Source organism: Protomyctophum parallelum, assembly GCF_964188405.1.
Source record: "Protomyctophum parallelum genome assembly, chromosome: 1".
Taxonomy (NCBI): Eukaryota; Metazoa; Chordata; class Actinopteri; order Myctophiformes; family Myctophidae; genus Protomyctophum; species Protomyctophum parallelum.
Window position 1 is genome coordinate 68,084,753 of NC_139697.1, and position 23,151 is coordinate 68,107,903.

At 42.7% G+C, this 23,151-nt stretch overlaps 1 protein-coding gene and 1 long non-coding RNA gene across 3 annotated transcripts in view; one reads left to right on the forward strand and one right to left on the reverse strand.

Annotated features, from left to right (window-relative positions):
- The first annotated feature begins 5,893 nt into the window (after nucleotides 1–5,893).
- The window catches only part of LOC310868407 (endothelial cell-selective adhesion molecule-like), an 81,578-nt gene continuing 64,320 nt past the window's right edge, over nucleotides 5,894–23,151 (forward strand). For both annotated transcript variants that reach the window (XR_014570090.1, XM_083778845.1), the window contains exon 1: nucleotides 5,894–6,529. Coding sequence is in view for 1 of the 2 variants with exons in the window: in XM_083778845.1 (XP_083634971.1) it covers nucleotides 6,463–6,529 (67 nt within the window). In the remaining variant the exon portion in view is untranslated. The remainder of the gene's footprint in view (nucleotides 6,530–23,151) is intronic.
- The window catches only part of LOC310868423, a 120,304-nt gene continuing 106,250 nt past the window's right edge, over nucleotides 9,098–23,151 (reverse strand). Inside the window, exon 3 of the long non-coding RNA XR_014570092.1 lies at nucleotides 9,098–9,135. This is a non-coding gene — a long non-coding RNA (uncharacterized lncRNA). The remainder of the gene's footprint in view (nucleotides 9,136–23,151) is intronic.

Below are 23,151 nucleotides of genomic sequence, written 5' to 3' on the forward strand. Positions count from 1 at the left end.
GTCTCTCTAGAGCCATTCAACCAAACCGGTCTTTCACATTTCTCAGACTCCATCCTGATTGGTTAAGATTGGCTTCCAAAATTCACAGGAGTGCTCAGTTTCAAACAAAATGCTGCAAATCATGAACACATCGCGTGATTTCCGTGAAATTGTGCACCCACATTCCCACTAGGCCCAGGACGAAATGCCACATGAACAATTACAACTCAGCCTCAAGGTGGCGCTATAACTGGCCCAAAAGTGTTTTTACCTCTAACTGCACGGATCTGTGGATAACTTTGTATGCCAACTCCCTAGAGGCCAAGGAAAAACCTTTGCCTGGAATTTTTCACATCTGCTCTTTATAGCGCCACCAGGAGGCCGACATATGTAAAACACATTTTCTATTATTACTCCTTCACATTTTGCCGATTGGCACTTTATCTAGTTCTAATTGTTGTTATTGCAATTTACGAGCTGCGTTCGCTTCCCGCGTTTGCGCGTCTTACTTGTTTATCCACAGCTTGAGTTCAAACTGGTGAGAGCTTTTTATTGCTACATCCTGTACAGTACGAGTATACAGTACACAGGATTTGGTCCTCAGTATTGTAGCAGCAAAAATAGCAAAAACTAATTATGGATAAGGAGTTTCACCAGGAGGACGTTATCACATATCGCCCCCAATTCCACTCCCTGCTGAACAGACACCATGATGGTTTCCCACCCCCGGACACCAGGGACGTGCAGAGAGTGTCAGGGCCGATTCATACTCCTATTTTACGGCTGTTTCGGCGCTGTAGTGCCGAAATGATTTCAGCTCGTCAGGACTTTTCAGTAGCACCGAAGAGCCGACTTTAGGACGGTACCCGCCCCCCCCCCCCCGAACCTCATATGACGTCACATTGTAGGCTCTACAGAGCCGAACCGACTTTTATTCGGCTCTAAAATAGGAGTAAGGGCCGATTCATACTCCTATTTTACTCCTATTTTACCTCCTATTTTACCGCTGTTTCGGCGCTGTAGTGCCGAAATGATTTTGGCTCATCAGAAATGTTCTGTAGAGGACGGTACCCACCCCCCCCGAACCTCAAATGACGTCACATTGTAGGCCCTTAGGGCCGATTCATACTCCTATTTTAGAGCCGAATAAAAATCGGTTCGGTGCTGTAGAGCCTACAATGTGACGTCATTTGAGGTTCGGGGGGTAAAATAAGAGTATGAATCGGCAGGGGCTGAAATCCCGTAAGAGGGCACTTTTGAACGAAAATAGCTGATCTACAAGCCCTCAACGCGTCGCGCTGCGACGCGTTGAGGGCTTGTAGATCAGCTATTTTCGGCGCGCAACAAAGCACTCTTTATCTACTGGAGATGCGCCGTATAGGCCTACGACATGGATTTCGAAAATAAATTTGTTCAGCGCAAAATAAGTTCCAAGTTCAGGAGACTTCGGAAAAAAGCTATTCTCCTGAATGCTGCCTTCTATTCTGGTATGGCATGGAAAGGAGTGGCAGGAGTGTCTTCCACTCTTCCACCATAGTAAATGCATTTGTGGTCTGGAGAGGGCAGTTGTTTTACAGACGGGTAAAAGGGCAGGGGCTGAAGCTCCCTTTGATGTCTATGTGTGCACGTCCCTGCCGGACACATATTGTGCTTGTTAAGATGCAGCCCGGCCAAGCCAGATGATATATGAAGAGGATTAAAACTCCACTCTTCAAAGGTGGTGGGCAGGAACTTTACTTCTGACACCATGACACAATAATTTAAGTTCTGAAAATAATAATAATACTAATGATAACAAATTAATCAAATGTAGTCCACACACCATCATCATAATCATAATAATGAACAATCTCTCATTGTAAAGAACACTCATGGTATGTTCACACCAGCAGCACAAGAAAAAGCCTTTTCCAGAGAGCTTTTTCTCTGAAAATGGAAGAAAAAGAACTACAATATTACTATGTGTAGACCAGAGTGGAGAGTAGGAGAGTAGCGACACGCTTTGATCTTGTCGCAAAGCGGATGCCCTATGGGCTATAGTTCCAACTTCCAAACATTGCTCCTATGGCTGGAACTATCCCATTGAGATAGAATGAACACTTCCGCATTCCATTGTTACAATGGGAGTCAACGCTATAGTGTCACCACTCTCTTACTATATTACTCTGGTGTAGACTAGTGGGGTTGGTTTCCAGCTTGGTGCAAATCACTACGTATGGAATCAGGGCTGGATTAGCACCTCTGACTGAGGGCCCATGGGCACTGAAGCTCAAAGGGTCTTCTTTTTTGCCGGTTTCATGCGTTATTTTGCATATAATTATACTTTTATGGAATGTACCAAACACTAATAACAAAGTTTTAAAATAGTAAGTGTAGCTGTGGATGTAATAAAGATTGAGAAACAAAAAATTTATCAATCTGGAAGATTGATACATTTGGAAGTTGGAAGAGACAAGCCCAAATTTTGTCCTACACAAACATGGAGAATTTTACGTCATAGTAAATAGACAGTGTCTATTTTTCGTCATGATGATTGATGTTTTTGCATAGTACTGTGTATATTTGTATGTCATTAAATGTTCTGATTAATTGGAAATGTAGGACCCCAATGGAAACAAGCCTTAGTGCTTTCTTGTTTTTTTTATCCTCTTATACCCAGACCTTGTATTGAACTGTGCTTTCCATCCTGTGCCTATTCTACAAACTGTTAATATAGTTTTCAATCAATCAATCAATGACAGAGGTGTGTGTTTCCCCTCCCCCCGCCTGTCAACGCTGCTGCTGTGCAACAGCTGCTGCTTGGAGTCACCTGGAGCTCGCACTGCTGGACCACAACTCGCTTATTAATTAAGATATATCAATAGGCCTGCATGTAAGAAAATAAAACTCCATGATGAATATATATAGAGACTACCATGTATTAGATAATAGGTTTATACTGTTTTATATACTGTTGGAGGAAGGATGCTGGTGGCAGCCCAGTGTACAGTAGGTGTGTACCTATAGCTCTGGTCCATAGCTCCAATGCGTTGCATTCAGAGCTACAGTATGTTACCGATGACTTCCGGGGCTCGCATGAATGCAGACCAGCCTCTCGTCTTTAGCGTAAATAAAAATAACGTTTTTTGCTACTCACCAAAACAAAGGCGGGTTGTGTCATTAGAAAGCCTACTTTCCTTAGTGGAAGCACTCTGAGCCCCCCACCACACGTATAAACGGTACTTTTTGGCCAGAAAGGGATTTTCTTTTACCGGAGGAAAAATATTCTTTATGATGGTTTTCACTGGGCAATATCGGTAGAGGGCGCAGCGGAGTAAGTATTTATTTCCCGGTGGCCAAAAAGTACCGTTTATACGTGTGGTGGTGGGCTCAGAGTGCTTTAAGGAAAGTAAGCTTTCTAATGACACAACCGGCCTTTGTTTTGGTGAGCTATGGACCAGCCCGGACGGACATCTCTTCAGTTATCTAAGTCCTGATTATACAGCTAATATAAAGCATTCCAACTTTTGCTCCATTCGGGCCAGATAAGGCGCTCTGATCAGGGCCTTCTAAAAGCCACTGGTACAGCATTTTGGAATTCCTCATAGTGTTTATCGTGAAATGATGACAAGCAATTTTTTTAAGGTGATAGTACTACTACCCCAATGTGATAGTGCTAATACCTATGGCATCAGCTGAAATAGGATTAAATAATACATTGATCAAAGTGTCACCTGGGTTTAAATAGCTCTGTACTGTAGACAAGGTATTTAAGGCTTATCTAAGGCAGCACTTATACTGCAATACCGGTACTATAAAACTGTAAGAGGGATGTTACATCTCTTTTATCAGTTAAATGTTTCCATGAGGATACACGCTTGGAATAGTCTTATCATATATAGGCTACATGCTTCCGCGCAATGCTACATTAAGATAGATCAATTTGTGATTCAAAGTCGGGGTCGATCGGACACCAAATTTCTGGGGTGTCTTACTTAGCTTACTGCGAGTGTGCAAGCAAAGGATGATGCTGATAGATCAGGCAGCTTCCAAAATTATTGATACACAGACGGACACAGACAAACATGGACAGGGACGAAAACAAACTCTCCGCCCCCTGCTCTGGCAGCCTAAGGGAGATAATTAGGCTACTGTTTCATTATGGAATGTCAGTGAATAAGATAACGGCTGCACACTAGAAAGTAAAAATAATGTATACAACTGTACATCCCCAACATACCCTTTAACACATTCTGGACGAGTACCCCTTTTGGCATTTAAGCATTATGTTATACTTTAGCTTTTGAAAAATAGCAGATCTACAAGCTCATAGCGTGGCACCTAGATCTACAAGCTGCAAGCTTGTAGATCTGCTATTTTTTTTTTAATTGTGAAAATGTGAACGTTTTTCTTTAAACTCAAATCTTGGTTTCTGGGGATCCCTGGAACAACATATTTTCAGATGGGGGTCCGCGGCCGAATACATATAATTTTGGGGGTCTTTGACATGAAAAAGGTTGAGCACCACATGACGAAGATTTTCAGAAAACTGTTTTTAGAATCGGCCTCAGGTCTAAATGGGTTAAAATGCATTCATCTATCTATGGCATAATGCTGCCCTTATACCCTTATAGTACGTTATAAAATCTGACTGATCATCATTGACCAAAAAGCTAGGCCTACATGTACACTTAAGTGTTAAATGAACAATGACTCGAGAATTTCCCTGTGTACTGTTTGGCAAGTGCCTCACTGTCCGTTGGCACATCAGCCCTCATACTACTATACTCCACCTGCATGCAGTGTTGAATTTCAGGTTGAAATATTAATGTGAAACTGTCCAACTGCCAGCTCATTGCTTCCTGAATTCTGTGTGTTTTACACCTTCCAGGCTCCCACTGTGAGTCTTGTGTAGTCCTTGGAAGTTGGAACAAGTGGAACGGTGACTGCCCTAGTTATAAAGTGTTCATTAATATCATAGATCTTTCAATGGGATCTGCAACATATTTAATTGCACAAAGGTATATAACCCTAACCCTTGAAATTATTTTCCAGGGTCCATTTATCCCACAATGCTTTGCTCGGCATATTTACCCTGGGGCTAAATAAGACAGAAACAACAGAAGTGCCCCGAATGCAATAAATTAGAGCCTGCAGCCAGATGCAATTTGCAGTAACACAGCAAAATCTGACCCATAACTATATGACCCTGTTTCCTTGGATTTAATCACAATAAATAACCCCTGTTCACCTCACATAATTGTCAATTGAACATTCCCCCTGTGTTAGCTTCACCTCTGCTCCTCTGTTGCTGAGGCAACCATGGGCAACCTCAACCTATAAGAGAAAATGAAAAGGAAAGGTGTGTTCACCTCTGCTCTGGTCTGGCTGACGCCGGTTCAGTTCATTCATATTGGCGGCAGGGGGCAAGCACCTCCCTGGAGCTCATATGACAATCTGTCTGAGGAGCCTATTATTTTACAGTCTATGGTATGGTTTCAACCCAGAGAGACCATGGAGGGAAAGAAATATAATAGGCAGCGGCTACTTGATTTGTTGAGGAAGCTTGAGCTGGTGTGTGTTTGAAATGAATTGGGCTATTGCATGTTTACATTAAATACTGTAGATAACGTGGACCGCAGTTGGACGTTTTGGAACCTTTAAAATGCAGCTATTCACTTGCAGCAGCCAGCAGGTGCACACGATAGAGGTTGCGTATGGCAAATTGGCAATAAAGCAAACAGGTGTTGCTGAGATGAGGCGCTGCTTTCGCTCTCTTTCACCGACTCATCGCTCTCTCTCTCTCTCTCTCTCTCTCTCTCTCTCTCTCTCTCTCTCTCTCTCTCTCTCTCTCTCTCTCTCTCTCTCTCTCTCTCTCTCTCTCTCTCACACACACACACACACACACTGTCACAAAGAGGGACGTGGTGGGATGACAAGTTAGTGCTGCTGCTGCTACTGCTGTTGTCGCTTTGGTGGTTATGAATGATGACGACTTTCCTCGCAGGCAGGTCTAAAAAGAAACACTCACTCACTCTGGGAGGAAGAGGAGGGCAATATTAGTGTGAGGTGAGGAGAGGTGTTGTTCACATGCTCGCGTCTCGCGGTCCCGTCGCGGTGTATGCAGTCTACTCTTCACTCTCTTGCCTTTTACGCGAAAAAAGCCAGGGGCAGAGCTCACCTGCTGACGACGTTTACCACGAATCGCGATGCCTTCTCGTACTAAAGAGTGCACTCACTGAAGGGAACAATATCGGCGACCACATTTCCTCACAATTTGGAAGTGTCCCGTATAGGCTGTATCTAGTCCACAGTGCCATCTCTGAACTCTGCTGTCTGTGTGGACATTGAAGGAAACCACTTGAAGGACTTCAAAGAGCCGTGCCGGAGGCGAGGCGACCGCGCGCACTGAGTGTATTGTAGTGTGTGACTGTGTGGACGGTATATATAACGGAGGAGAACTGCACTGCAAGTGGAAGCGGCTACCGTGACACACACTGAACTATGAAGGTCCATACTACTTCGAGGAAACTTATTTTGCTGTCATTTACCTTCCTTTGGGGGTTGTCAGGTCAGTAAACAATTAAGCATTTCTTTCCTTTCTTTTCTTTTATAGCCTATATTCTCTTTGTAATATTGTTGTTTTTCTTTGGTTCTGTGTTGTTTGTTCTATGAATCCTATTCCTCGCACAAACTAACTGCACATGACAAGCGCCATGGCAATGTGGAGAGTGTGCACTGCAGCTCAAAGGGTGAAATAAATTATTTGTGTATGATTGGTTATTATGCCAGACAGTGGACATCAGAGCACCTGTTTTTTTCCACAGGATCTGAAACAAGTGTTACACATGATTATGTCTTCCAAGGATTAATAATCCCTAGTTCAGCACTGTTGTGGTATCTAGCATTGGCAATGCACTGGATGCAGCCTATTTTAACCTGCATAGTTAGAAATAAGCCATAACGCCACAATTTATTGTTATGCTGTTTTATATTGTTTTGTAGGCCATTTGTAGCCTAAGAGTGAGAATCTTAACTTGTTAATGCTGCCTTCATTCACACCAGATTGGTCATCATGACAGCAATTTAAAGGGATTAGTCCTACTCCTACCTGTAGTCTATATAGTTATTTTCTCACAAGCATCTTTTGGAATGTATGATATTGGTCAATTAATTGACAGCACACACATCACAAGCACAATTTAATGAGAGAGGAAGTCAGTTTGATGTCTCAGACAATACATTAGATGATGTGGTGAAGTATTCTGAATACTGACATGGTTATATGACTCTCCTCTAGCAGTGAGGAGATTTTGCTGCAGGTGGCCAGTCATACAATTTAGATTTCCCTGGGGTGGGTATAGGCCTATATAGCTCTTAATAATAAGCCAAGGAATAATCTCACTGTCGAGTGAAAATAATAATGAAATCAAGTGGGAACTTCTTGTGTTACCTTTATTTGCCCTATAAGCCCGTGGGAGTCTATGCCTTGCAGCTCTGTTGTCAAAACAATTGAATGCTGCTGACACAGGTAATTTTAGCCTTGTTCACTTCACTTTAAAGGGTGTGGACAGTATTGCTTGAAAAAGGTAGCCTACTCCACTTTACCAAGGACTCTCATTCATATGAATTCCTTCCATGCCTCTATATGGTCATCAGGGGGGGGGGGTCTATTTATATATAACAATTCAATTATTACAATGCCCTATAGAACAGTAGCTGACCTCGACCCCAGCAGCTTTTTGAGTTGACTCACCATCAGGTGTGTCCTCCTGAAATCTGAATGGTCAAAGAAAGGAGGAAATGGCTGTGAATAGCAGTGGGGGCTCACAGGAAAAGCTCGGCATTGCTTGAGTGTCCATGTAGCGCAGAGCAGGAAGTGAGCAACGTACTGTCTTCCTATGAACAGGACAATGCCACATTTCTGTGTTGCTATGGTTTCTTTAATCAAAAGTAAAGAAAAAAAACTAGGCTGTTAATGTCGAAAGAACTGTTTAGTTTTGTTGATTTGATGTAAGAAGACCAATACTAACGCATGCATTGATTGTAGTAGGCCTATTGCAAGGTGTTTTGTGTCCACCACATCAAACTACACTGTGTGTGTGTGTGTGTGTGTGTGTGTGTGTGTGTGTGTGTGTGTGTGTGTGTGTGTGTGTGTGTGTGTGTGTGTGTGTGTGTGTGTGTGTGTGTGTGTGTGTGTGTGTGTGTGTGTGTGTGTGTGTGTGTCGTGCATTTGAGCATTTATTGCTATGATGAATCTCATGCATAAAGTCAGCTCATGACCTGCAATCACAATATTATTTTGTACCTGATTTAGTGGCCAAAGTATTGGTATGTCTGGCTTGGCTTCTCATTGAAATTGATATATAATTTTCAGGAATGATTGAATATAGCAATTATTTGCTGATTTGAACCAGAATCCTATCGTTCAGCTATGACTGTGTTGACACCAATGGATGCTTTGACTTACATGCAAAGTTTAAACTCACAAACTCATCATCTCAATCACCTCATCACTACATAATTACACATGCACGTGAAAATACCTTAATGGAAATAAGCCACTGGCTTTCTTGCGTTTTATCCTTTTGATAATTGTGTGACAATGTAATTGTAGTTGTACAGTAAGAGTTCAAAGTTAAAGTGAGCATGTGATTTAAAATTCGACTTGGCACTTTCCAATCTGTTGCGTGTCGAGAGCTCACTCTCAAAGGCTCTGCAAAATAATTTTACCATATGCTGGTTTATGCAAAATAACAATAGAACGATAGGATTCAGGGTGAAAATCTGCAAAGTTGCCCATCATCATATGAAAATGTGCTAAACTAATAGAGGAAAATGGGTGTAGCAGAGGAGCAGAACAAACATAGAAAAAATGATTATGAAAGGAAAAGTCACCAATGTAACAATTGTAGGGGCGTAGTAGTATTTTCAAGTGCAAAACAATTGCAACTAAAAACAAGTTGAAAAAGAACAAGTTGATTTCAAAGTCAAACGATTTGTCACACACGTTACCGCGGTGAAATTTGTTCTCCAGCATTTGACCCACCTCATGGTGAGCTGCAATCGTGCTGCGCTCGGGAATCATTTGATTAGTTGATTTGACCCCACAATCCATTGATACAGAGTGCCAAGCAGGGAGGCATTGGATCCCATTTTTACAGTCTTTGGTATGACCTGGCCGGGGATCGAACCCCCGACCTCCCAGTTTCAGGATGGACACTCTAACCACAAGGCCACTGTCTGGTATTTAACTCTGAGAGTGGAAAAACTTAAACAAATGGACAGTCAATATGTAGATTCATGATGGGCCCCATCTTCCATGCGGTGCAAAACGGCACTAATAAGCGAAACTTTCATTGCTATCTTCCGACCGTCTAAAATACCAAATGATTTTGCGACTGTTTTAGCATCCATGGGCGTGTTGGTCTTAAAATTAGTTGTAATTTTCATTTTCCGGAGCAGTTTCCTCACTATTCTGACATCTTGGGGGCTCTACTCCTGAAGCACGGAGTGAGCACCCTTCCTTCCATCAGGTATTCCAAGTGATCTAAAAAAACGTAACTGAGAGTGAGCGTATCATTAATATTAATAAGTTGACATGCGATTGTGAAGTTAACTGGGATGTCTCTTGGACATGAGGAGTTGGGTTACAGGAGGAAGATGTTAATATTGACCACTCGAAATCCACCCCAATTCAATAAAGTATAAAGGTGGTTGCACACTGGACGCGTTTTTCGGAAAACCGATGGAGAAACGGCGCTAAAAATCCGCCCGGTGTGTAGGGACCCTAAGGCTTAGATTTTGAAGGTGTGTTTTACCAATGGTAATACATAAATTGGCCTCGCTCTGCGCACATTCGTATTATGAAAGGCATATCGGCCCGTGTTGAACGCACTGGCCCGTGTTGAACGCACACACATTATGGCTTACCGCGTTCCTGAATATTTTAGCATTGTGGGAGTGTCCATATGTTAATTATTTTCGCTTTGCGCAATTTGCTATTAAGCCCCTTGACCTAAAGACACTCAGCGCATAACGATTAGACGTGGGTCTGACCACCTCATAAACGCAAAAAGCACTGTTTGATTTGACACTTGAGCGGCTCTGTGAGGCTGCTAGAGTGTTGCCATGTCTGTTTATTATAAGCGGCTTATTTTTCTGTAAAGTTGCTTTCTGTGTGGTTGCTTTTCTTGTTTCTAAAGTGGTTATTTGGGCTTTTCTCCTAATGTTGTTTAAACCAGTGATCCTCACACAGCACATTCCCATGTCAAGGATCCCCAGATGAATGCATTTGCCCAACTAAGGACGGCTAATCCAAAAATTAAATTAAAAGATTACTTTTGAAAATAGCAGATCTATACCAGCTCACAATGCATCACATTCATTCATTAAAACTATGAACTCTGACTGCAGGGGGATATATAATGATCATTATAACAATGTGCAAGAACATATTTAAAAAGAAGGAAGAACTTTATATTTGTGGACAATCAAAATATGTTTTTTTATTTTAATGTGGTGTCATTCAAATTAATCTGGATATGGCAGACTCACTATTTAGAAAATAAAAACATGGCACTTCATTTAAAATAGGTTACAGACCCCTGTTATATGCGCTTATTTTTATAGACCTATTTACTATTTACTATTTACTGAGACATGGCAGTTTTGCGTCTTTTTTTTTTAAAATGTTGAGATTAGAAACGGCCATAATTCTTTCATTTCTCAACCTTAAAAATAAATAAAAACATCTCCATAATCCGTGGGAAGTTTGCTTTCATATGCTGTATCACACCCGATTCAAGTCTTCTTCAATAAAATGCTACGAGCGAACTCATCGAAGACCATACCATCGGGGCCACAGCATTACGCAGCACGCATTCAACTCATTCCTTCGTCGTGACTTGAATGAAATAAAATATAATAAACGTTATTTTACTGGTGTTTTTCAATAGAAACAAATAAAGAGCGTGTGTAGGCTACTGTGTGCAAGTGCAACAGTGCATATACATGCATGCACTAGGCTATATTTATTCCGTGTCGGGATGGTGATTGAGCTCTTCAAGTTCACAGCCCGTTTGTCTTTCATAAAAAAACGTTGATATTAGCCTATAAACACTCATGGTTCTCTCATTTCTCAACCGTTTTATTAAATGTAAAAATCTCCATATTCCTTAGGAATCTTGCTTTCATTCGCTGTATGGTACATGGTTCTATCGTTATCGAATTAAACAATATCAAACGAACTTGCATGTTCGGGGGTTAGACGATTCTGGGAACATTACGCATGGATTGCCAATTTGCCAATATGCTGCTATCTACTCGCAGTTCCATTCCGATCTGAAAGGTAGGCCTATAGGTGGGTCTGTTTTTTGAGGCATAAAGGTGATAGCATGCAGTGCAATAGGAATAATTAACCCAAATGTGACAAAGTCATGTCATGTCTTCTATGGTGCCAGCCTGAAGAAATGTAATACCACAATCCCCAAAGTGCGCATTCCGTATGTGACATCAGCTGACTTTTTGCGCACTCCGCGGGGTGTCAAAAGCGCTTCTTAACATGCCCAAAATTGCAATATGACATACCACACGCCCCCAGATCATAATACTGTAATATGATTAGTAATATAGAAGTAAGTAAAATAGAAGTCCTAAATGGCACCCCATGTCTCTAACACTCATGTTCATCATGGTAGAAAGATGACATTTATTTTTTGGGGGTCCATCACTTTATTGATAGATTTACAGTAGGTTGACAGGAAACGGGGAGAGAGAGGGGGTGGGGGGGGGAGGCACGCAGCAAAGGTCATCGGGATCGGAACTCGAACCCGCAACGCGCTGTCAGGCTGGACCGTTAGGCCTGCCCAGCCCAGGCTAGAGAGATGACATTTCTAAGGGGCTCCGCATTGATGTATTAGTTAACTTAAAACACACAACACAAACCCATGATTAATTCAGAGGCTTAATCACCCACTAGCACCCTGCACTGGTGTTGGAGCCCAGATAATGCAGCGAGTCGACTAACTAAGTAAAATTGGCATGGACACAGTCCTGACGCAATTTGCACCTTGCCTACTGCGCCGAGTGCGCTGTGTGCCATAGATCATTTAAATATAGGGCCCTTTAGAATTAAACGAACACTGAGGATTCAGCTGTGTGCGCGCCGCTCCATGGAGGATATGGGGGATAGAATTGAGGTACTGTGGCTCATGGCCCAATAGTTGCACATCACCGACCTTGGCTGTGATTCATTGCGGCATGATGTACTACAGTACATTGGTTGTGTCAGGACTTTAAATTTGGGATTGAATTTCAGCGTCTCTCCCGTATGGCCGTACATCACTTGTAGCAGTTTTGCTCTGCGCTGCGGCATAATGTACAGTACAGCAGTTCACACAGTCCTGCTCAATGAGGTAAATCCATTAAGCCTGCCTAAGCAAAGTCTTATCTTAATTATTTCATTTGATTACATTGGGCACGGCTCGGTATGCTAAGCAGCACATAATTATGGACTGTCTTCTAACTAACTTAACAGACTAAATGAACTTGAGTCCATCGAAACGTATTCTCATAGGCAAGCATTTACTTCTTCTTCATGAAGTCATTACTGACGACTTCAAGCTGTTGAGGTGATTAACCAATCATGTATGAGTATGTTGCTGTATGTGTCTTAATTGATCTGCCCGATTGAATCTCTCCCATTCAATGGTGTAAGTAACCCTTTATAGAATAATTGCTGCAAATTCAAGTTCAATTGCAGTATTAAAGGTTAGAATTCTGAACCACATTGTCATCATGTCTGAACAGCAGTGACTGAATCCGGTTTTTATCAATAATTGGTTGACCCACAGATTTTCTTTTTAACTACATTTCCTTGCAGGTTTTGCTTCTGCAGAGCTCTAGGCAAAGTGATCACAAGAGCACACGCAACGCACTCGCACACACGCACGCAGGCAAGCGCGCATGCACATGCGCAGATATGTGTATCTATAATGTATGTACAATTGTGCATACCTGATAAGCTTGAAGCCACAGGTCCCTTATCAAGAGCCAGTTGTTCCTAGCAGTGGGGTATAAGCCATGCTTTCATCTTTCAACTGCCTATCGTACAATTACTCTTCTATTCTGGCCACGCCATCTGGCATAAGAACGTCTTCCATTTTCTTTCTCCAGATGGGCCCCACAATGGACTTTACTTATTTAACAAGGTCACATCATATACAAGCTTCAAAGACTCAATTGGTATATGAAGGAGGGGGCTTGGCTCTGCTCTGCTGCCACCATTGATTTTCTATGTGGAATTTCCCAGTGATTTAGGACAGCGAGTGAGAGGGTTGCAGGGCCTTATTTTTAGCAGCACATATTATTTTAACACGAGACGGGTCAGGGCAGAGTGGTCGGTTCCCCTGTAAAAAAATCATGTCTTGCAAGTTGATGTAATGTGTGTGTATATTCGTACATACACGTACGGTACAGCAGTTCTTGTTTGTTTCCTGTTTGTGCTCCCTATTGTTCCCCCTGTCAACATTTAGATCCCAAAATATACCCCGTATGTCCCCAAAGACTGCTGAGGGAATGGCCCAGGAATGCAATTTGTCTTACTTTAATACAACAACTCTGGCCTTTAATCACTGATTGCCTATTTCTTATAATAATACTCGCTGGACATAAATCAAAGCTCCTTTCTGCTTTGAGCCAGGATTACAACAAGCAGTTTTGAAAGTCTGCGGTCCCCAGCAACTTGTGCAGTTTGATTTGAGGCCGAAGATTGGGGGATTTATCTGTAAACATGTAATGACTTAGAAATATAGCAGCTTGATTTTTTTTTTTTACCCCCCTGGCAAGGCAGTATATTCCATCCAATCGCCGGTCCCGGGCAAGTGTGCCACTGCTTGTTGTAATCCCTGGTATTTATACCCACCGGCATTCTGTACAAGGCCGAGGACATCAAGCCATGATAGAAGCCGTAGGGAGATTAGAATATAGGCTCAGCCTCATGCTGACAGGTAAGGGAGAGAGAGAGAGAGAGAGAGAGAGAGAGAGAGAGGGGACTTGGGATGGATAAATCGTACTACTAAAACAAAGGCTGCTGGTTTCCATTAATGTTTGGTTTATGGGATCATAAAATAACCAAAGGGGTGGGTTTTCTTCTTCATTTAGCGATACTTTCAATCATGGTCGATAGTTTCATCAGATTGCACTCATAATGAAAATAAGAGCAAAATAATATTATCGAGTACACACACTCATAGACAGTGGGACCATGCAGCGAGCAGCTACTGTGGCCCTGCCAGATGTGACATGCCATAATAGGACATGTGGTGGCTCTGTCGGGACGTCCCGTGACGTGGTCCTCTCCTATCCCCATCCTCAGTCCCTGACGGAACAGAACGGGCCTCCTCTCACAGGACAGAGGTCATGAGAAAGGCACTGGGCGACTTTCCCAACACTTGGCCCTGGCCTATGGACTTTCTTAAAGGCACAGGGCCTGGGGCTCTCTCTCTCTCTATCTCTCTCTCTCTCTCTCTCTCCTCTTACTTATACTGCATCTTATACTTTATGTTTTGCACTCCGTCCGTCCGCGTGTCCGTCCGTCCGTGTGTGTGTGTGTCCGTGTGTCCGTGAACAGCTAATCTCGGCCACCGTTAACCCGGTCGATGCCATATTTTGCACACACACTCCCTGGATGCCAACGATGAACCTCTGCCCCAAACTTTCCAGAACAGCCTGTTATAGCGCCACCAGGAGGCCGCTTTGTGCAAAACAAGTTTTTGCACAGTACACCTACAGATTTGGTCCAAACATCACGCAAATTGGTACACAGTCTCTCTAGAGCCATTCAACGAAACGGGTCTTTCAGATTTATCAGACTCCATCCTGATTGGTTAAGATTGGCTTCCAAAGTTCACAGGAGTGCTCAGTTTCAAACAAAATGCTGCAAATCATGAAGACATCGCGTGATTTCCTTGAAATTGTGCACCCACATTCCCACTAGGCCGAGGACGAAATGCCACATGAACAATTTCAACTCAGCCTCAAGGTGGCGCTATAACTGGCCGAAAAGTGTTTTCACCTCTAACTGCACGGATCTGTGGATAACCTGGTGGAGACCTGTGCCCAGAAGGGCACTTTTTCTAGTTCTATCTTAAATTATCTCTCTGTTTCTGCGTCTATTTTCCTCTGTTCTCTCTCTCTCTCCCTCCATGTTTGGAAGCAGGCAGACAGTGCCCAGCCTGCGCAGTTTATCAGACCAGAACTGATACAGTACAGGCCTTCATATATCCCCCCCCCCCCCCCCACCCGTGAGTGATTGATGCCCACTCGACGCCTAAAAGTTATGATGGAAATCTCTGGGACCATAAATCATGAGGCTTTGGGTATTGTTCTACAGAAGGACTATAAAAACAATTACGCTGGGTTTATGTTTGCCTCCGGGTGTTTTACGATCAACAATAATCTATATCTCTCAGCAAGGCATTTACAATTTAGGCATTTTAGTGGACAGTATCAGTGACTTAAAGATGCAAGATCTGAGTAAATGGCATCAACCGCGGTCAAACTTAAAGTAAACGGATCAAAGAAAGCGCTACAAAGTAAAAGGATACCAGGTAAAATAATAATAATAATTATTATTATTATTATATATATATTCACTCTCCAGAGGAACCAAATAAACACACCATTGTAGAAAATGTGTTTTTTGAATGGGAAGTCCCAACTGGCCTGCTAAATGCATATATGAAATATATGAGTGCCATGATGTCAGGCTCCAAAATGTAATTCCAGGTTGCCCGTGAAGCCTGTACAGTCAGCTGTTGACAGTGTGCTGGCTAATGACTATTTACATCCCAGGGATCCACCAGAGGCTTATCGGGCGGCACTATATGGGGCAGTCTGGCTGCTTTGCTGGCTATTTATTTCCCCCCATGCTTCTCTCAGACTCACATATATTATGCTCTGGACTGGCAGGGTGCTGTCCAGACCTCTCTGTGGCTATATCTCCCTTCAGGCAGGCATGCGTATAGTCGCGGATACGTTGCTTAGCTCATGCTACCTACAGTGTCTACGAAAAATGTTTGTCGACTACCTTTTTCCACTGACGAAAACTAAATGAAAAAAAAACAAAAAACTAGACTCAAACGCTAGGAAGGGACTAGTGGACAATAGATCCAGTGTATGAGTCATTTTACACTTGGTTGCATGCTGAAAACAGCAGATCTACAGTACAAGCTTGTAGATTGAGCAAGTGTAAAATCGGTCATGTCGACGGCATCAAGGCCCGCCGAAATACATTTTAGTCAAATCAACTGTAGATTTAGTAGTCTAAAATCTTTTGTAAAATATTTAGTCGACTAAATCTAGGCCAACACTAAAACATTCCAGTTGACTAAAGTGTGACTAAAACTAAATGAAAACTATTCAAAAGACTATGACTAAAACTATAAAATCTAAATTTGCTGTCAAAGACAAAACTGGCTACCTAGCAGCGCAACAGCTATGGCTGTGTTGTGAACTATGCGAACACCATTCAAGCACAAAAAATATGATTAAAACACGTTACTGTACTGTGGTTACGAGTTGCAGCGGCTGGTCACTGACAGATTGTCCTGACAGAATTCAGCAACATTAACCTCCTGGCCTGTCCTCGGTAATACTATAAAAGAAAAGAAATATAGTGGACAGACGGGAATTGAGGGCATACATGGGCTTAGACGAGATGAATCTGTGTTAATCATTTTTAAAACTGGATGTACTTGGGTGGGGCAGAGCCCAGTGATGCTTAAGAATTCAGTGATGTTGACAAAATTCTGATACTCTACTTGAAGTGTTTGGGTAGCTCAGGTGATCTCAGGTGCTGGTCTGTGTTTCTGTATAGCCCTTTAATCCATTCTGGGCGGGGAACCCCTTTTGGTGTTTGAAGCATTATGTTACACTTTAGCTATTGAAAAATAGCAGATCTACAAGCTCATAGCGTGGCACAGAGTGCCGCGCTACGAGTTTGTATGTCTGCTATTTTGGAAAAATCGTGAAAATTGTGGTGCAAATCTTTTAATATATATTTTTAACTCAAATCTTTGCTTCTGGGGGGGTCCATGGAACTTTTTATGGGGGTCCCTTGACATGAAATAGTTTGAGAACCACTGACATAGAAACATGGGTTTTTCAGAAGACTGGAGGACTGTCAGGATTTTTTGTAGAATCGTCCTCAGGTCTAAATGGGTTAAGCTACTATATAAGATCTTGTAACTTCATTAAACATTTATAATTATCCATGGCTTTGAACACAGTCTTGTCTTTTCATATATATATATATATATATAAAATCGTTCACTGATATATTTGTTCACAAAAACCATTCCACTTAAATGTGTTACGTCTTGAAACACTGTTAAATGCTATTTTTATTCGCAAGTGTCTTCCCCGACACTCACGCCACAATGATGTAGGCGCAGGTAATGTACTGGAACTGGATTTATTATGAATGTATAATTCTAACATACTGTTTCTGACAACTTGTTGCGTTCCAAAATATCTATAGGACGCAACATTCCGCTATGGGCGATACCATAGCGGAATAATATCGCTATTGAGTACTTTGCTTGCACAGACAATCATCACGCTCACGTATACTGTAAGCAGAAGTATATTAAGTACAAAGGCATGATATGGCACCAGATGCGGTAATCAAGTATGAGGAGCCACTGGCAGCAGGCAGCCTTGTGGAAAAAAGTCATTACATTCACACTATTAAGCTATGAGGCCTTCAGGGCATCAGCGTGTCACGAGCACTCTCACTGAGGCGAATCGGGTGAAGAAGAACCACCACTCTCACTCAGGTGGATCAGCTAAATCAACTATAAAACTATGGCAAAAAAAAAAACCTACCTTTTTTTTCACTGATGATAAATAATAAAATATAAGCTAAAAGTAAGACTAAAATATATTGTATTTGCGTGGAATCTTTCGCAGGCTTTCCTACTGGGCTAAGGAATATGCAAACAAAAAAATAAACTAAAAACTAAATATATTGTCAATTCCGTCGACAAATAAAAACTGGACTGAAAGGTTAGGGTGGGACTAGTGGAGAAGAACCTGGACTAAAAGGTTAGGGTGGGACTAGTGGAGAAGAACCTGGACTAAAAGGTTAGGGTGGGACTAGTGGAGAAGAACCTGGACTAAAAGGTTAGGGTGGGACTAGTGGAGAAGAACCTGGACTAAAAGGTTAGGGTGGGACTAGTGGAGAAGAACCTGGACTAAAAGGTTAGGGTGGGACTAGTGGAGAAGAACCTGGACTAAAAGGTTAGGGTGGGACTAGTGGAGAAGAACCTGGACTAAAAGGTTAGGGTGGGACTAGTGGAGATGAACCTGGACTAAAAGGTTAGGGTGGGACTAGTGGAGAAGAACCTGGACTAAAAGGTTAGGGTGGGACTAGTGGAGAAGAACCTGGACTAAAAGGTTAGGGTGGGACTAGTGGAGATGAACCTGGACTAAAAGTTTAGGGTGGGACTAGTGGAGAAGAACCTGGACTAAAAGGTTAGAGTGGGACTAGTGGAGAAGAACCTGGACTAAAAGGTTAGGGTGGGACTAGTGGAGAAGAACCTGGACTAAAAGGTTAGGGTGGGACTAGTGGAGAAGAACCTGGACTAAAAGGTTAGGGTGGGACTAGTGGAGAAGAACCTGGACTAAAAGGTTAGGGTGGGACTAGTGGAGAAGAAATCCTGTACAACTAAAAGACATTCATTTTATGTTTGGTTGTGCTCGGATGTTGCACTTCATTGTAGATCCTGCCAAAATACATTCTTGTCTATACAAAATCAACTCTAGATTTAGTTGACTATAATATTATGATATTTAGTCGACTGAAACTAGACGACTAAAACTTTTCAGATAGCTAAAATATGACTAAAACTAAAGGAACCTTTATTAAAAAGATTAAACTAAATCAAAAAAAAAAAATACACTGATGTACGCTTTATATAGTGTATATTTATACACTGTCAAAGGTACAAATAGATAAAATAACCCCAATGATTTTTCCGTGTGCAATGTATGCACACACTACGCACAAACATGACCAACATAGACCGTGCTTATTCTCTCAGTCACACCCATTCAAACACTTTTTTCTTTCACTCAATAAACTAAAGGGTGTGATTTCCTCCCAGGGTGAGCCCTCATTTCTTCTGTTAATGCCGCTATCTGGCATCAGGATACACGCCATGGTGGCACTGGTTGGCTTGATCAAATCCAATATACTAGATTGCGCTATAGTGAAATTGTCTCGTAATTGATTTACTGCAGATTTCACCCTACTGGGCTAAGGAATATGCAAACAAAAAAATAAACTAAAAACTAAATATATTGTCAATTCCGTCGACAAATAAAAACTGGACTGAAAGGTTAGGGTGGGACTAGTGGAGAAGAACCTGGACTAAAAGGTTAGGGTGGGACTAGTGGAGAAGAACCTGGACTAAAAGGTTAGGGTGGGACTAGTGGAGAAGAACCTGGACTAAAAGGTTAGGGTGGGACTAGTGGAGAAGAACCTGGACTAAAAGGTTAGGGTGGGACTAGTGGAGAAGAACCTGGACTAAAAGGTTAGGGTGGGACTAGTGGAGAAGAACCTGGACTAAAAGGTTAGGGTGGGACTAGTGGAGAAGAACCTGGACTAAAAGGTTAGGGTGGGACTAGTGGAGATGAACCTGGACTAAAAGGTTAGGGTGGGACTAGTGGAGAAGAACCTGGACTAAAAGGTTAGGGTGGGACTAGTGGAGAAGAACCTGGACTAAAAGGTTAGGGTGGGACTAGTGGAGATGAACCTGGACTAAAAGTTTAGGGTGGGACTAGTGGAGAAGAACCTGGACTAAAAGGTTAGGGTGGGACTAGTGGAGAAGAACCTGGACTAAAAGGTTAGGGTGGGACTAGTGGAGAAGAACCTGGACTAAAAGGTTAGGGTGGGACTAGTGGAGAAGAACCTGGACTAAAAGGTTAGGGTGGGACTAGTGGAGAAGAACCTGGACTAAAAGGTTAGGGTGGGACTAGTGGAGAAGAAATCCTGTACAACTAAAAGACATTCATTTTATGTTTGGTTGTGCTCGGATGTTGCACTTCATTGTAGATCCTGCCAAAATACATTCTTGTCTATACAAAATCAACTCTAGATTTAGTTGACTATAATATTATGATATTTAGTCGACTGAAACTAGACGACTAAAACTTTTCAGATAGCTAAAATATGACTAAAACTAAAGGAACCTTTATTAAAAAGATTAAACTAAATCAAAAAAAAAAATACACTGATGTACGCTTTATATAGTGTATATTTATACACTGTCAAAGGTACAAATAGATAAAATAACCCCAATGATTTTTCCGTGTGCAATGTATGCACACACTACGCACAAACATGACCAACATAGACCGTGCTTATTCTCTCAGTCACACCCATTCAAACACTTTTTTCTTTCACTCAATAAACTAAAGGGTGTGATTTCCTCCCAGGGTGAGCCCTCATTTCTTCTGTTAATGCCGCTATCTGGCATCAGGATACACGCCATGGTGGCACTGGTTGGCTTGATCAAATCCAATATACTAGATTGCGCTATAGTGAAATTGTCTCGTAATTGATTTACTGCAGATTTCACCCTGTCACCTTCACAGAATAATAAAGGCCCCGGTGAACTCTCTGCGTGATTATTATGAGACACCTACAGGTAACCGGTGTCATTTATACTCAAAGGACAGTAGCTCTCCCTGCGGGCTAGCTCTCTGCAGTCTCTCAAAGAGCCTGCTGTCTGCCAGCATGAAGAATGTCCTCTCCGCCCATCATGAAATTTCACAGTGTGTGTGACTGTGTGTGTGTGTGTGTGTGTGTGTGTGTGTGTGTGTGTGTGTGTGTGTGTGTGTGTGTGTGTGTGTGTGTGTGTGTGTGTGTGTGTGTGTGTGTGTGTGTGTGTGTGTGTGTGTGTGTGTGTGTGCGTGCGTGTCTGCGTGTATGTTTGCGTGCGTGCGCGCTGTAAGGATATTGGGCACCTGTCATCTCAACCCAATCACCCCTCCTCCCTCTATCCACCGTTCTATCCTCTTCTGCCTCTTTGTTTTTTTCTATTATATCAACCTCTCTCATCTCTCGCCTCTGCTACCCTCCACCCTCCCTCCCTCCCTCCTTCCTTCCTTCATCCTGTGGCCTTTCTGCCCCCTCTGGTCCTCGTTCTCCTCCTTATGTCCCTGGAGCTGCAGCTCACACGTCTCATCAGCGCATCTCAGTCACTCAATATTATTATGGTGTATGTAGTGTACCGTTATTATATACGCAATAATGCAGAAGTTTTGGAAGGGGGAAAAAAGCGTATAGCGTCTGCTAATCATTTCATCCATTGACCAGCACGCGCAAACGTATACAGCCTATCTATACATCGTGCACATGTCGCGCAGGGAATAATTATGATATACCGTCTGAAAAAAACCACAGCACTGATTATACACACACACACACACACACACACACAGTGTGTTAGTTATTTATTTACTGTACGTGTATACTTTCTCTGAGGAAGAAAGTAACCTTAGCTGCCTGTTTTCGCTCCAAACGGTTTTCGTTTCCGAACACAATTGTAATGTTTTAGGAACACAGATCGACGATTTACGCTGCCTCACACATCTTATATACTTCCTCTGATAACCCGTGGCTCAGCCTAATTAGCAGGAGTTCATGTCAAGTTTATTCCAAGGTTGTGAAGATGTATACGGTAGTACTTTTATTTAAATTGTTTGCCAAGGCATTATACCCACACGGCGACACTACTGTACAGTATATACAGAATACTAGCCTGGCCCTTCTTTCTTCTCACGTTCGAACGCATTCTCACTCCCCCAAGACGCCAGGCGTGTGCGCGCGTGTGTGTTGCATGTTCGCCGTCTTCTCTTTCCAGCCGTCCTACTATCAGTCTCTCCTCTCTCTCAACTTTCTCGCTGTCCTCCCTGGGTGGTTGGTGTGTAATTATGTGTTCTCATCCAGGGAGGCCTCTGTCGTACACAACTGTGCCTTGAGAGAGACGGAGGGATTTAGAGAGAGCTCAAATTATGTCATTATCTCTGATAATGACTCACTCAGGGGTGTACCAGCTCTGTAACACGGCCACCGAAGTGTCTCTCTCACGCACGCACACGCACAGTTTAAAGGGCCTTTCAAACGTGAAGCGATATATAACGCGCCTATAGTTCATTTTCAACGAGACCTGCGTTTTTGCGCGGAGCACTGCACGGGGAGCAGTCGCGGTGCGACGACGCAAGCGTATTTACATGAGCGCGGTTCCCGTGAATTTGTTGCGTGCGTGCATGCACTGTTGCCTGCTAATATGAGAGAGAGAGAGAGAGAGAGAGAGAGAGAGAGAGAGAGAGGAGAGGAGGGGGGGGGGAGAGAGAGGGGAGTTGCACCACTCGGTTCACACGGGTGTTTGAAAGGCAATTATTTTATGTCCACACACAGGGAAAGCATACAGGGACACACATATTTTAGGTCCAGTAAAGGTTACATTCACATCCTCATGATACAACAAGTAGTGGCAGCTCCGCGGCAGCAGAGATGACACAATACTCTGCCCGCCTTTCTGCCTCGTCTTTGGCCGGGCATCCGAATGTTGTCGAAACCCTCCGACAACCAGTCGGAGGATTTACAGTAGGGGCGGCCTGGTAGCTTTGGCTGTTCACAGCAGGGGCGGCCTGGTAGCATTGGCTGTTCACAGCAGGGGCGGCCTGGTAGCATTGGCTGTTTGGTAGATTCCACCAGGTGAATTAATAGTGCCTTCTTGTAGTTGCAAATGCATCCAATGCACCTACTGTACTACATTGATGATTGTATAGTTACAACGCAGTAGTTTAATGTCATGTCCCAGGACACTCACTCACACACACACACACACACACACACACACACACACACACACACACACACACACACACACACACACACACACACACACACACACACACACACACAGTTGTTTATAATTTACCTGTTACTTACGACCTTAGGCCATAACAAAAAGGAGGAAGACACAGCTTTTAAAAGTGCACAAAGCAATATATTGATGTACAATATAAACAAGATCTAGGTGAGTGGATGTGTGGTAAATGTAGTGTGGGGTCACTGTTACTGTTGAATGGTGCAAACGAAAGGATAACCATAAATCC